The 14,233-nt window shown below is 47.6% G+C and overlaps 2 protein-coding genes across 2 annotated transcripts; both read left to right on the top strand.

Moving 5' to 3' along the window:
• Positions 1-6,985: 6,985 nt before the first annotated feature.
• Positions 6,986-9,353, top strand: LOC119312810 (probable polyamine transporter At3g13620). The gene is made up of 2 exons (XM_037588579.1): positions 6,986-7,927; positions 8,730-9,353. Exons 1-2 carry the CDS (start codon positions 7,054-7,056, stop codon positions 9,311-9,313), a joined length of 1,458 nt encoding a protein of 485 aa, XP_037444476.1. The 5' UTR covers positions 6,986-7,053; the 3' UTR covers positions 9,314-9,353.
• A 1,748-nt stretch (positions 9,354-11,101) lies between these two features.
• Positions 11,102-13,558, top strand: LOC119312811 (ER lumen protein-retaining receptor). The gene is made up of 6 exons (XM_037588580.1): positions 11,102-11,320; positions 11,780-12,045; positions 12,233-12,348; positions 12,618-12,691; positions 12,783-12,846; positions 13,218-13,558. The coding sequence occupies exons 1-6, from the start codon at positions 11,230-11,232 to the stop codon at positions 13,252-13,254; spliced, it is 648 nt and encodes a 215-aa protein (XP_037444477.1). The 5' UTR covers positions 11,102-11,229; the 3' UTR covers positions 13,255-13,558.
• Positions 13,559-14,233: the final 675 nt, after the last annotated feature.

The following is a 14,233-nucleotide window of genomic DNA, read 5'->3' on the forward strand; positions in this document are numbered from 1 at the left end:
GGGGGTTCGGGCGGCAAGGCATTCTGGGAGCTGTCCCAGGAGATGGAGGAACAACCTCACTTGTATGAGGCCGCCGCCTTCCCCACCGATCCTGAGACCACGGATGGTGCCGCCGAGGATGACCACACTGATGCCACCACTGATGGTGCCGCCGAGGATGCCACCACTGATGATGGCGGCGCACGCACAGATAGCAGCCAGCCGAAGAGGCAACGGAAGGACCGGCGCCCGATCGTGCTCCGCACCCTCAAGGAGGAAGTTACTGAAGTGGACTCCAACGGGAATCCAACGGCGCCCGAACGAATAGTCAAGGGGTACTCGCTTCAGCTCGGGTGCATTGTCCGGAGCACCGTCTCGATCAACACCGAGAACCTGAGGCATCCTGACCGAGGGAATTTGCGCAACCTCCTCTTCACGAAGCTGCACGAATGATACAAGTTCCCCGCTGAATTCGAAAACACAAGCCTCAAAGGGAATAAAGTGAACAATGCTGCCCTCACGAAGATGAGGAAGGCCCTGTCTACTTGGAAAAGCAATGTGAAGAGAATGATCGAGAAAGGTGAGAGTTATGAGAAGATCAAGGAGAAAAATCCTTCGATCACCGAAGATGACTACAACGACTTCAAGATCAATTTCTCGAGCACCGCAAGCTCCCAATCAAGTGAGTGGGGGAAACAAATGAGGGAGCTGAACATAGGGGAACACACACTCGGTCCCGGCGGTTACAGAGTGGCGGAGCCTATATGGGACAAGGAGGAGGCGGACCGTGCCGAGCAAGGCCTACCGCCCCTCTTCGATAAATACGGTGACAAGCAAACCAGGAACTTTGTCAGGGCCCGGTACAAGAAGGACCCGAAAACAAAGGAGCTTACCACGGATCCGAAGACCAGGCGGCTTGAGCTTGTTCTGGTAAGGAATACACCCCCGCGTAATTAGCTCCATATGGTTGCATTCTAATTAATGAAGCCGAATTTCTAAATGGTTCACATTCCTTCCGCAGGCGACTGAAAGCAGTAGCGCGGGGTCGACTCAGAGCAACCCTTGGGACACCACTCTAAATAGGGGGTTGAATATAATGAAGAACAAGGATAAGCTCAGTAAGCCGACGTCAGCTGGTCGTGTGGCCGGCAAAGGCTTGTCGACAAAATGGGGGTCATACTATACCGCTGGTGTGCGGAAGGAGAAAAAGACCAGCTCGGAAAGCCAGGCGTGAGAGGTTCAAGAACTCAAGGCACAGGTGGCGCGGATTCCGGAGATTGTCCAAGAGCAAGTGGAACAACGACTCGGAGCGACGATCACCGCCCTTGTGCCTACCTTGATCTCGGGGTTGAGTGCGTGGATTGCGGGCGGCCAACAGGGGCCGCCCCCGATTCCTAGCTTCACGGCCAGCAACTCGCATAATGCGATGGCGGGGCCATTGGTGCCTCCGGCGGAGGCGGCATTGGTGTCTCCGACGCCGGCACGGGAGCTTAATGCACCCGGGTGTACGCCGGCCGGCACCTCTGCAGCAAGCGGCCCCTCCGTCAACTGCACGCCCGCCGTTGGCGGTGCCTCTACATTAGCCGAGCTCGACGCCATCATCACGGTAACTAATTAAGCCTCTCTCGTCCGAGGACTTCATCTCCTTGCCTTTGACTGGGCATCCCTGACGCCCTACATGTTTTCGCAGGGCGCCGCCGACGTTCCGTGCACTCTCCTCCACTTCGTGAACAACGAGTTGGTCGATGTCGCCAAGGGCAAAATCGTTCAACCGGGCAACCCCTTGTTCCACGGTACCCAGATGCCACCCAACTTGTTTAGGGTTCAACTGGTTCGGGTGCTGCCAGGCTGCGACGACTTGTTACCTCCGAATCGACCCGTCGGGGCCGACGATGATGGCGTGATGACCCTCAGCGCCTGCCTGAGCTGGCCCCTGCTTTGGCCGAAGAGCCAGATTCATTTGGGGGCGGGGGACACCACCCCAAAGACAACACCGCCAGTCGTGCCGGCGCCAAGTCGGCCCCATGGCAAGACCGCCGTAACGGTGCCGGACATCCCTATGCCACTGGATCCAAACATGCATATGGCACAGGATCAGAATGACGACGACTATGATACATTTGGCAACGTCGATCAGTACTTTGCCGAGCATGGGTACGATGGCGACTTCATGGGGCCTCCTTCTCAAGAACCAAACCCAACAAAAGACGTGTGCGATCTAGCTCGTACCACGGAGAAGCCAAGTTGCAACAGGCGCCGTCTGGCGTTCAGCTCTCAGGAGACGCCTCCAGCTGCTGACTTCACCGAGCCTCAGATAGGCGAGGTGCGAAATATTATCAGCCCCAACACACTCAAGAAGGCGGTCTGTGAGCAAAACTCGGTCCCATTACAGGAGAAGAAGAAGGCACGCAAAAGAAAGACTAAGAAGGGTGCGAGCCAGCCGGCACCGAGTACGATCCGTGCTCAGGACGGGCCACCTTCACCTAAGGATATCTCGAGGAGGGTGCATGTGGCGGGTAGGGCGATGCTACCACCAAATATGCTCAATGCTGCAACCGGTGCTATGCGGAGTCTGCACGACAGTGTTCTTTCTTTGGAGAAGCGGCGTCTCAGAGAGAAGGATGTGGCATACCCGGTTTTCGTGGCCAAGGTGCCAGAGGGCAAGGGCTTTGTGGATGGCGACATCGGGGGTACGATCGTCCTGCGGTTTGATGACATCTTTGCTATGTTTAACCTTCATCCGCTGCACTACACCTTCGTTCGGCTATTTTCGCTGAGTATGGAGATGCGGATCATTCGCGACAAGACCCCGGACGTCGTGATAGTCGACCCCTTCTACATGCGTGCCAAGATCTTGGGCAGCGCTGGGGACCGGCAAGTCGCGAGTTCTTACCTCGAAGGCGTCATTCTGGCAAACCAAGATAAGGATAACTTCCTCGTGCCTTACTTTCCCGAGTAAGTCCTCCCCTCAACCGGCCCGTAACATATGAATTCTTACATTTCGATCGTTTTTCTTTTAACATTCCGTGTTTTCTGCAGTGACACACGTTGCACGCTCATCCTCCTAAGCCCCAAATATTCCATGGCCACGTATTTCGACCCGGACCGTCAGTCGAACGTAGACTACACAAATGTCAAGAAGGTTCTTGATGATGTTCTCCCCGGCTACGCCCAATCTGGAGGCACCTTCACCAGGCCTATTCGTAAGTACGGCAAGCACGTGTTCTCCCACAATACGACGTTCTGCTGCGTCAAGCAGCCGCCTGGCGGTCAGAAGGGTGCCTACTACGCCATCCATCACATGCGGGCGATCGTACGGGACCATCATCAACTTCTGCTACCGAGTAAACTCCAAGATTGGGCTGCGAGCGTGTCGGCAATCCAGGACGCGGACCTCCGACAAGAATTCTTTCGCATCCAGTCGGAGTTTGCGAAAATCATCCATCAAGATGTCCTTCGTACCTCGGGGCAGTTCTACCTCAGAAATCAACCGTCCAACAGTGACATCGACACAATGCTACAAATGCAGGATGACAACGCCCGTTCTTTCATGACTCCCACGATAGACGGCGGCTTCATCCACGCTCCGGTCCCTTGAGTCGAGTTGTCTAGTTCTGAAACATCGATTGGCTCATGTTGTAATTAAACTTTAATGAACTTGTAGTATGTCTCTTTGGTTTCGAGAGTCGTTCAACTTAGATGTAATCGATGCTATTAATGTCTTGCTTTTCTCTTCCGATCGTTCTGTTGCATAATTATATATTGCTTATGTATTGTCTGTGAATTGGTACTAACGTTTCGTTTGGCTAGTGCATAGCGATGCCGACGTATGTCGTGTACAAGGGTAAGGTTCCCGGAGTCTACGATGACTGGGAGGAGTGTCGGAGATAGGTTCACCGATTCAGCGGTAACAGTTACAAAGGGTACACCACTAGGGCCGAGGCCGAATCTAGATACGCCCGCTATCTAGCGGGAGAGGGGAGGGAGCGTTGGAGGAACCGGATGAAGACGAGTTTCATCGTGATGATGCTCATCGTGATGACCGCAGCTCTCTTCTATGTGATGGTAGTTTAGATGATCGATATCGACTTGTAATGCGAAGATAAACTCGCTACTCGCGGTCTCGAGACTTGTAATATAATGTTCTATCTTTGTTCGGTCTTTTCAATTCGGAGACTAATATGATGAATTGTATTCGGAGACTAATATGATGAATTGTATTCAAAGACTAATCTTCTATTGTATTTGATGAATCTATTGTTGATGTGTGCTGTCTATATTTTATCAAATTATACATTTTGTAACCTGTGCAAAAAACAGAAAATAAAAAAATAAAAAAAACCTAATATTCATACTAATGGCGCATCACACGACAGTGCGCCATTAGTATGACAGTGCATACTAATGGCGCATCACCGGGTAGTGCGCCATTAGTATGCTGCGGTTACTAATGGCGCATCCAGAGGTGGTGCGCCATTAGTATGCCAAAGCACCTGGGTATACATACCCCCTGGGAGGCATACTAATGGCGCACCCTCGCATATACTAATGGCGCACCAGGTGGTGCGCCATTAGTATACCAGATACTAATGGCGCACCAGGTGGTGCGCCATTAGTAAAAATTACTAATGGCGTGCTATCAATGGCGCACCAGTGATGCGCCATTAATGGCCATATTAGGTGCGCCATTAGTAGTGGTATTTCTAGTAGTGGATGAAGGAAGTGGTTGAGGAGATTGGATCCGAGAATGTGGTCCAAGTGATCACGGACAATGCATCCAATGTCAAAGGTGTTGGATTGATGATCCAAGCAAAGTACACCAATATTTACTGGCTTGCATTGTCTGCCTCAATCTTGTGTTGAACGAGATATGTGATCCAAAGATGCATGATGAAGACTTTGAAGTTCTTAACTTTATAAAAGAGGTTTCTGAACTAGCTCTCTTTGTCAAGAACTTCATAATGACCCATGGCATGAGGTTGTCAATGTTGAATGAGTTTAGCAAACTTAAGTTTCTTCACATAGAAGAAACCAGATTTGCAAGTGTTGTCATCATGTTGAGAGGTTTCTTTTAATCAAGGATGCACTCACACTAATGCTTGTTCATGCAAATTGGGCTAGTTATAGAGAGGAAGATCCTCCTACAACTCAAAGGGTGAAGGAACTTATTTTGAGTGATGTGTGGTGGGATAAAATTGCATACATTGTCTCTTTCACCGCACCCATATATGCAATGATAAGGCTGACCGAGACGGACAAAACCATCTCTCCATTTGATATATGAGATGTGGGACGACATGATGGAGAAGGCGAGTGATTCTTTTAGCTTTCTTCATCTTCATTTGGGAATTATTGATGTGTATTGCTTGCTGATTTTAATTGTCGCCATGTTCATAGGTGAGAGTTCCTATTTATCGTTATGAAAAGAAGGAGCTCAATGAAGATTGTGCTCTCTATATCGTTATCAAGAAAAAACTTCTAAAACGTTGGAAGAAGAGTAGTACCCCCCCCCCTCTATTGTTTGGCTCACTCGTTGAATCCGAGGTTTGCTCTTTATATATGCTTGTCATTTGACAATCTCAAGTTCTCAACTTTAAAAGGTTTGCTGATTTTATGTTGTCGTTAATAGGTACTACAGTCCAAATTGGGTTGGGGCAGTCCGTGGCCGTGTTACCCCCCTTGATGATAATGCGATTTTTCAAATGAGAAACCAGTGTTTGCAGAAGTTATTTCCAGATCCAAATGACCACAAGACCGTCAAGAAAGAATTTGCGGATTTTACTCTCATGATGAATGACTTCCAGAATGCAGATTCAATTGAAGATAGAGATGATTTTGAACCAAAGCAATGGTGGGGCACTCATGGAGGAAGCACAAAGTTCTTGAAAAGTTTGGCATTGAAGCTACTTGGCCAGCCTTCATCTTCATCTTGCTGTGAAAGGAATTGGAGTTCATACTCCTTCATCCATAGTTCCGAGAGAAACAAGCTCACTCCTGAACGTGCTGAGGATTTAGTGTTCTCACATAACAACTTGCGTTTGCTTTGAAGACAATCTGAGGCTTATCATGCTGGACCAAGACGGATGTGGGATGTGGGTGGAGATGGGGTGGAGAGCTTCACTGGTGTTGACATCCTTGAAGGTGCTAACCTGACACTTGATGAACCTGAATTGGAGGCTGAGATCATGAATGCTCTCACTTGAGTTCCTGTTGTTATGTTGTAATGTAATGTTTGACTATGGGTCTATGGTCACATGGCCCTGTATCTTCCTGTTCCTGTTGTTATGTTGTAATGTACTATTTAACTGTGGATCTTTCCTTTTTATCATGTCAACTTAGTGAACTTTTGCATTATTTGGCTATGGTCATTGAGAATTTAGAACTGAAACTTGCTGGAACTTGTTGGAGGCTGAGATCAAGGAAGTTTATATTAATTTCATCATTTGGTATGCTACTGCCACAAGCCAACTTGTTTACAACTTCTTCACTTTTCATGCTTATCTATTTCATATTATCAAGTCTAATATCATGTGATGTATTTTCTATTTTGCATACACCATGAGGAGTTGAGGGCATGGATGATCATTCAAGAGTGAAAAAGAAAGGAGGCATGGAAACAATCAGGCAACCAGTAGGCGGTATTTTGATCCCATCTCACACATTTTATTATGTTCGTTTTAATTACATATCATTTTATTATTGTTTATATATGCTTGCCGTATCGCCGTATTGTTGTTTTTAGACATTGTCGTATCCCGTATTACCGTACCCGTATCGCCGTATCAGTGCTTCGTAGCTGCTCACAGCGCTTTGTTGCTAGCGGAAAACGTGGAAAAATAGTCATACACGAACAGACCAGCAACTCAGAGTCAGAGATTGGATTGGTGCACCAACCCCGCAGCCTTGCTAAATGAGAATCAATCGCTCTCATGTGATTCCCAGTAAACAATGCATACATATATATAAACTCGATCGGCCGGCAATGGCTGCGCGCGGCCAGTCCAAGTCCAACCTCTTCTCCCGACTCCACGGAGCAGAGTATCCTATCCCCACTCCTACTCCTCTGCTCCGGGAATGACTCCAGAGATCAAGAATCTCGACGGCGAGAAGGCCGATGACGGCGTTGGAGCAGCAGCAGCACCACCAGCAGCCGGAACCAGCCATGGGCATGGCAAGGGCGCCAAAAACAAGCTGTCCCTGGTCCCACTCATCTTCCTCATCTTCTTCGAGGTGGCCGGCGGGCCGTACGGCGCCGAGCCGGCGGTGCAGTCGGCGGGGCCGCTCTTCGCGCTGCTCGGCTTCCTCATCTTCCCCTTCATCTGGGCCATCCCGGAGGCCCTCGTCACGGCGGAGCTCTCCACCGCGATGCCCGGGAACGGCGGCTTCGTGGTGTGGGCGGACCGCGCGTTCGGCCCCGTGTCCGGCTCCCTCATGGGCACCTGGAAGTACGTGTCGGGGGCCATCAACGGCGCCGCCTTCCCGGCGCTGTGCGCCGACTACCTCGCCCGCGTCGTCCCCGCCGTGGCCGGCGGCGGCGCCCGGGTGGCCACCATCGTCACCTTCAACGTCGCGCTCTCCCTACTCAACTACACGGGGCTCAGCGTGGTGGGGTGGTCCGCCGTGGCGCTGGGGGTCGCCTCGCTGTCGCCGTTCGTGCTCATGACCGGCGTCGCGCTGCCCAAGATCCGGCCGCACAGGTGGGGGGCCACCGCCGGCGACAAGGACTGGAAGCTCTTCTTCAACACCCTCTTCTGGAACCTCAACTACTGGGACAGCGTGAGCACCATGGCCGGCGAGGTGGAGAACCCCGGCAAGACGTTCCCGACGGCGCTGATGGCGTCCGTGGGCATGACGTCCCTCGGGTACCTGCTGCCGCTCATGGCGGCCACCGGCGCCGTCGACGCGCCGCCGGAGCAGTGGGGGAACGGCTTCTTCGCAGACGCCGCAGGTAATTAATTTACTACGTACTCAAACGCGTTGCTGCTTTACAACCTTGATGCTTGCAAGTTGTCGTTAGATTTTTTGATTCTTGTCGATGCACTACGAACGGCTATTGATTAGTATTTTCGTGTCACTTGTTTAGTGTTTTTAGATTGCAAAATGATTCCTAACCACGTGTGGAGGAGACCCATTTGGCATAAAGAATCGTAGGATATTGTTGCGTGGTGTGCACACATATACTCCCGGTCCCGGGTCCCCAGAATTTTGAAATGATTTCAAGACGAATAATAAATTTAAATCCAAGTATTGCAAATGATATTCGAATTGTAAAAATCATGAACATTGAAACTTTAACCTGCCAAAAGCCGTTTTTTGCGCCACGGCCGGTAGAACCAGGCAACAGATGCACTTTCTTTTCATGCAATAGTAGTAAATCTTCGGAAATATAGGGTAGAAAATCTCGAAGATTCAGGATTTATCGGGGTCCTAAAATTTTACTTACTAGGGCAGGGAAAGTGAATCTGAAAATTTTCATTTAGGCTACTTACCTTAGAACGACACTAGACTGGCTTATATTCCAGCTTCCCATTTTTCGGACGTTGGACTTGCTTTCAATTGTAGCACTGTCACTAAGAAGAAAAATGTATAGATGCCAACAATAGGTAATACTTATAGTGTGTTAGTAATGAAGATCCAAGACAAAATAACTTTTATTTTTCATCTATAAAGAAGGTTTTCCGTTCACAGAAGCTAGGAGTGCCATTTGGCCACAAACAATTTGTGACATGACTAATTTCATTGCAATGCAGGCATGATCGCCGGCGACTGGCTCAAGTACTGGATCGAGGTGGGCGCGGTGCTCTCCTCCATCGGCCTCTACTCGGCGACGCTAAGCAGTGCGGCATTCCAGCTGCTTGGAATGGCGGACCTAGGCCTCCTCCCTCGCGTCTTCGCCCTACGTGCCCCAATCTTCAATACTCCATGGGTCAGCATCGTGGTCACCAGCCTCATCACCCTCGGCATGTCCTTCTTCAGCTTCAACAACATTGTGACCGCTGCCAACTTCCTCTACAGCCTCGGCATGCTCCTCGAGTTTGCGACATTCATCTGGCTCCGGATCAAGCGGCCCGAGATGTCGCGCCCCTATCGGGTGCCACTTCGACTCCCAGGCATTGTCGTCCTATGTCTCGTCCCCTCGGGGTTCCTTGTGTTCGTCATGGCCATCGCTGGCTGGAAGGCGTATGCCATTAGCGCCATCTTCACTGCGGCAGGCCTCGGGGTCTATTACCTCATGAAGTTCTGTAAGGCAAGGGGGTTCCTCAAGTTTGGCACTGTCGATGGTGAGGGTTTGATGTATGAGCGTCACCAGGAGAGTGCAAATGTTGGCGTATGAGGGTTGTGATTCTCTTGGTATCACGTTTTGATTTGGCCAGTGCAATTATGACATCTAGTAATGTGCATGCCATCTGTTTCTCTTCCTTTCTTTTGTGTGCAGAGCAACGAATCAAGGTTTCTCATATCCTATACGATGAACGAGTGAGATTCCATTTCTCTCTCTTACAATCGGGTAGTTAGAAAACGGATAATAGATAATTGACCAAGCTCATATTGTCAACCAACAAATGGTGACGAAGATCACACCCTTATACTACAACCAATGTAATGGCAGTCAATTTTGAAGATAAGAGACGGGGCCTTAAGCATTTTTACCAAATTTGCACTCACATTAAATAAATACCGCACCAAACTATTTTTTCATATGAATTTAATGCATAAATGTAAGAGAGTATCTATTTCTGACTTGCAGGCAATATAGGGCTGAATATCCCCTTCCTCAAGAGAGGCCGACCAATCAAAGGGTACTATGTCAGCCCGACCACGTAGCCCATGCGGAAGATACACGCGGACAAAATGGCCTTCTACTCGCCCCGGCCCCACCTCTCAGTCCTCACCCCGACCCCCTTTATTCGCCCTCCTCCCACCGACGAGATCTGAGAGCTCAGGAGGTCCGATCCCGGTCGCTCAAAGGCAAGCGGAGATGAACCTATTTCGGTTAGCAGGGGACATCACCCACCTCATCAGCCGTGGCGGTGCTACTCCTCAAGATCCACGCCATCAAGTCTTGTGCAGGTAACTCGGCCTTGGAACCAGAAATTCATACAATTAGAGTTAAATCCGTCATTGAGGATAAATTTGATTTATGTTTTATCCGTTGGTTTCTCGTTTCCATGCATCAATACTGGTGGCGTGGCCTCAGAAAATCTAATTTCAGAATTAGATAGTTTGCGCTCAGAAAATATTGGTGGAATGTCGGTTTTCGAGGGTTGTGATTCTCTTGGTATCACGCTGACATGTTTGATTTGATCAGTGCAATTATGACACCTAATAAGCTGCATGCCATCCATTTCTCTTCTTTTCTTCCGCGCGCGGAGCAACGAAACAACATATTTCATAGCCTATGCATGAACGAGTGAGATTCCACTTTTTTTCTCATTATAATCGGATAGTTAGAACCGGACAATAGATAATTGCCCAAACTCATATTGCCAACTAACAAAATGGTGATGAAGCTCACACCCTTACTACAACCGACATAATAGCACTCAATTTTTAAGACAAGAGACGATAACTTAAGCATTTACCAAATTTACGCATATAGAGCATAATTGGTTTGCTACCAACATTTGGCATTGCCAATATTTGGCAAGCCAACATTTGGCAAAATCAGAAGTTGCCAACATTTGGCAACTTTTTCTGAGATTGGCAATGAAAATTGGCAAGCAACCAATCTCTAGCCAATATTTGGCAGTTGCCAAAATTTGGCATGCCAATTTTTGGCATCAAACCAATTATGCTAATACTCCCTCTGTCCCAGAATATAAGAATGTTTTTAACACTACGCTAGTGTCAAAAACGTTCTTATATTATGTGACGGAGGGAGTACTAGATAAAACACACATTTAACACGAAACTGATATTTTGTGTGAATCTAATGGATAAATGTAAGAGAGCATCTATTTCTACTTGCAGGCAACTCGCAGGAAAAAAAATAGGGCTGAATATCCCCTTCCTCAAGAGGGACCGGCCAATCGCATGGCGCCACGTCAGCGCGACCACGTAGCCCACGCCCACCGTCCACGCACAAGATACACGCGCCCGAAACGGCCTTCTCCTCGCCCGGCCCCACCTCTCAGTCCTCACCCTGCCCCCTCCATTCGCCCCCCTCCCGCCGACCAGAGAGGCAGCTCGCCGCCGACGAGATCTGAGAGCTCCGGAGGCCGGATCCCGGCCGCCCAAAGGAAGGCGGAGATGAATCTGTTTCGGCTCGCCGGGGACATGACCCACCTTGTCAGCGTGGTGGTGCTGCTCCTCAAGATCCACACCATCAAGTCGTGCGCAGGTAACTCCGCCTTGGAACCAGAAATTCATGCAATTAGAGTTAAATCAGTCAGTGAGGGTGAATTTTAGTTTCAGTTTTATCTGTTGGTTCATCGTTTCCATGTATTGATAGTGATGGTGCGTGCTCGGAAACTGATTTCAGAGATGTTGGTGGCTTATGTTAATTTTGATGCAACTCTTAGGTAAGGAACTAAGAGTAAATTGATGGTAGTAATGAGATCAATTACACTGTTTCCTAGAGTAGGCTGTAGGTCTGTTCTGTAACAGCATCACCGGCCACCGGCTCACCGGTAGAGTCAAATCCTGTACAAGCCAACCAATTTGCTCCATAATAATTAAACTTGACATTTCTCATTGTAGCATTGTTTTCTAATTAATTGTGCTCGTACTATCGGCAATGAACTCTGTTAGCATTTAGTTTGATGGGCCTTTGTTTTTTACATTTGATAATTCCCTGCAGGCATATCTCTGAAGACGCAGGAGCTATACGCACTAGTTTTTGCAGCTCGCTACCTGGACCTGTTTGTGCATTTTGTATCTTTGTATAACACCGTCATGAAGCTGGTCTTCCTGGCGAGCTCTTTCTCAATAGTATGGTACATGAGGAAGCATAAGATCGTGCGGAGGACCTATGACAAAGAGCACGATACCTTTCGTCATCATTTCATAGTGCTGCCATGTTTGGTTCTGGCTCTCCTCATTAATGAGAGGTTTATTTTTAGAGAGGTCAGTTTTGTTAGTTCCTACAGCTCACTATGTTATGATGCCAAATTTATACCTTTCTATAGTGCCCCTTAGTTATCCGAAACCATTGTATGATGCTGTGATGGGTGTTGCCATATATTATTACTAAATTTTTACTCTATAGATAGATTGCCAGCATTGTGATAATTTGCACCTTTAATCTGGACAGGTGATGTGGGCATTCTCGATTTACTTAGAAGCTGTAGCAATTCTGCCTCAACTTGTGTTGCTACAGCGCACAAGGAATATTGACAACTTGACCGGCCAATATGTCTTCTTTTTGGGGTAACATCTCTTCTTATTATTTGAAGGCCCATATCAAATAAAGATTAGGACTGTACTGTGTATGATAAAGTGGCCTGTACATAATCTGATTTTCAATCTACCCTTTTGTTTACTACTGTGTTTTAGTTTTTGGTTAATCATATGAATTTTCTAATATCGTATTCTGGTATTCAGCTATCATCTCGGAACTTTATTTTCTATTTTGTAGTTTTTGGTATGATGCTACTATGTAATTGTTTCCTAACACATATACCCTGGTGGTGATACAGTGCCTACCGCGTACTTTATATCCTCAACTGGATTTACCGATACTTCACTGAGCCCCATTTTGTTCACTGGATAAGTATGATCCCTATGCACAATGCCTTCCTGTTTCACAAGACCACAGGGATGTGATCATTACTCATTTCGTAACCGAGATATTCTCAATGCAGGCTGGATTGCGGGTATCGTGCAGACTATGCTGTATGCTGACTTCTTCTACTATTACATAATGAGGTATCACCTCGATTTACCATATCATTTCTGTACCGATATCAAAAGCATGAATTAGAATTTATCCAGTCAATCCATAGTCCATACAGATTAATCCCATAGATAACCTTGTGTCCATGTAATCACTAACACACTAATTACCCACCAATAATTGTTCATTGCATCTTGATTTTCCCCACATTCTGTCTCTTTGTTACATTTGCGCCATTGGCTGTTGCATGCAAGTGCTCCCCCGCCTTATCTCTTCTGTATATTTCACTACATATTCTGTGCGATATAATTTATGCAAAACGTGTGTTGTACATCCACGATTGCTATCTAGTCACCACAAATGTCCCTTTTCACTGACGGTATTACTCTGGACAATTTTGCAGCTGGAAGAACAATGTGAAGCTAGAGCTACCAGCCTGAGCTTGCTGTTTCCTTCCAAGATAGACTAGGTATTATGGCTTTCTTAACTTAATGGATAGACAGAACGGACATGAATCACATGATACAGATGTGCATTTTGGGGCCCCTGTTTTTTCTTGTTTAGTTCCAATGTTTTCGGAGTGAAAGCTGGTGAGGGTGGCCTTGTATCTTGTAAGGTAAGGTAAGGAGGTTGTGTACTTGTGATACTGTTTAGAACTCGATGAAGGTGCTGCTGCTGTACTCCCTTTGGTGCTCCCTTTGGTGAGTGTACACTGCTTATATGGTTATACTTCGTATTTCATAACTCGCAATGTCCTTTAAAGAAAGTAACTAGTGAAGAAGTTAAATTTAGTCAAAGATTCATGGATGTCCTGATCTCTCTAGGACCCTCGGTTTAGGCCAGCTGAAACCGTTGTTAGTACAAGATCCTTGTACGTTGTTGCAGCTACACGAGCTTGTTGAGAAAGATTAAAACGTACCCACTCCATTAAATGGTCACTTGATGTAAAAATAATTCAATGGGTAAAATATGATTTCATTAATAAGCAAAATGGGGATTACATTCTTGGTTAACGAGCCAGTTGTCTCAAACAAATCCGTATGAACATGTAAATATTGCCACAACCGGCGAACTGAGCCAGTTTGTGGGCCACCCTATCACATCCTCTCTTTTTCTTGTGCCATTGCACATCCAGAATCAAGACGCTCTGTATCACCTATGCATTGTCTGATTGAAGAATGGTAGACATCTGAATCCTGTTCGTCGCAACCCGGAGGCCTTCAAAGCATGTTGCAGCCTCAACCTCCACTGTACTCGCCTGTATTGAGCTATGACCCGTACAACAAGTTGCGATGATCAGCCTTTTGATCTTCGAAAACGATCGAATTTGACGCGTGCAAGGATCGATCTCTGAACCCAATTTCAGATAAGTTTGAATTAAATCGTTCAGTACTTGCAATGACACGGTACAGGTTGGCG

The sequence above is a fragment of the Triticum dicoccoides genome, chromosome 5B (assembly GCF_002162155.2).
Source record: "Triticum dicoccoides isolate Atlit2015 ecotype Zavitan chromosome 5B, WEW_v2.0, whole genome shotgun sequence".
Taxonomy (NCBI): domain Eukaryota; kingdom Viridiplantae; phylum Streptophyta; class Magnoliopsida; order Poales; family Poaceae; genus Triticum; species Triticum dicoccoides.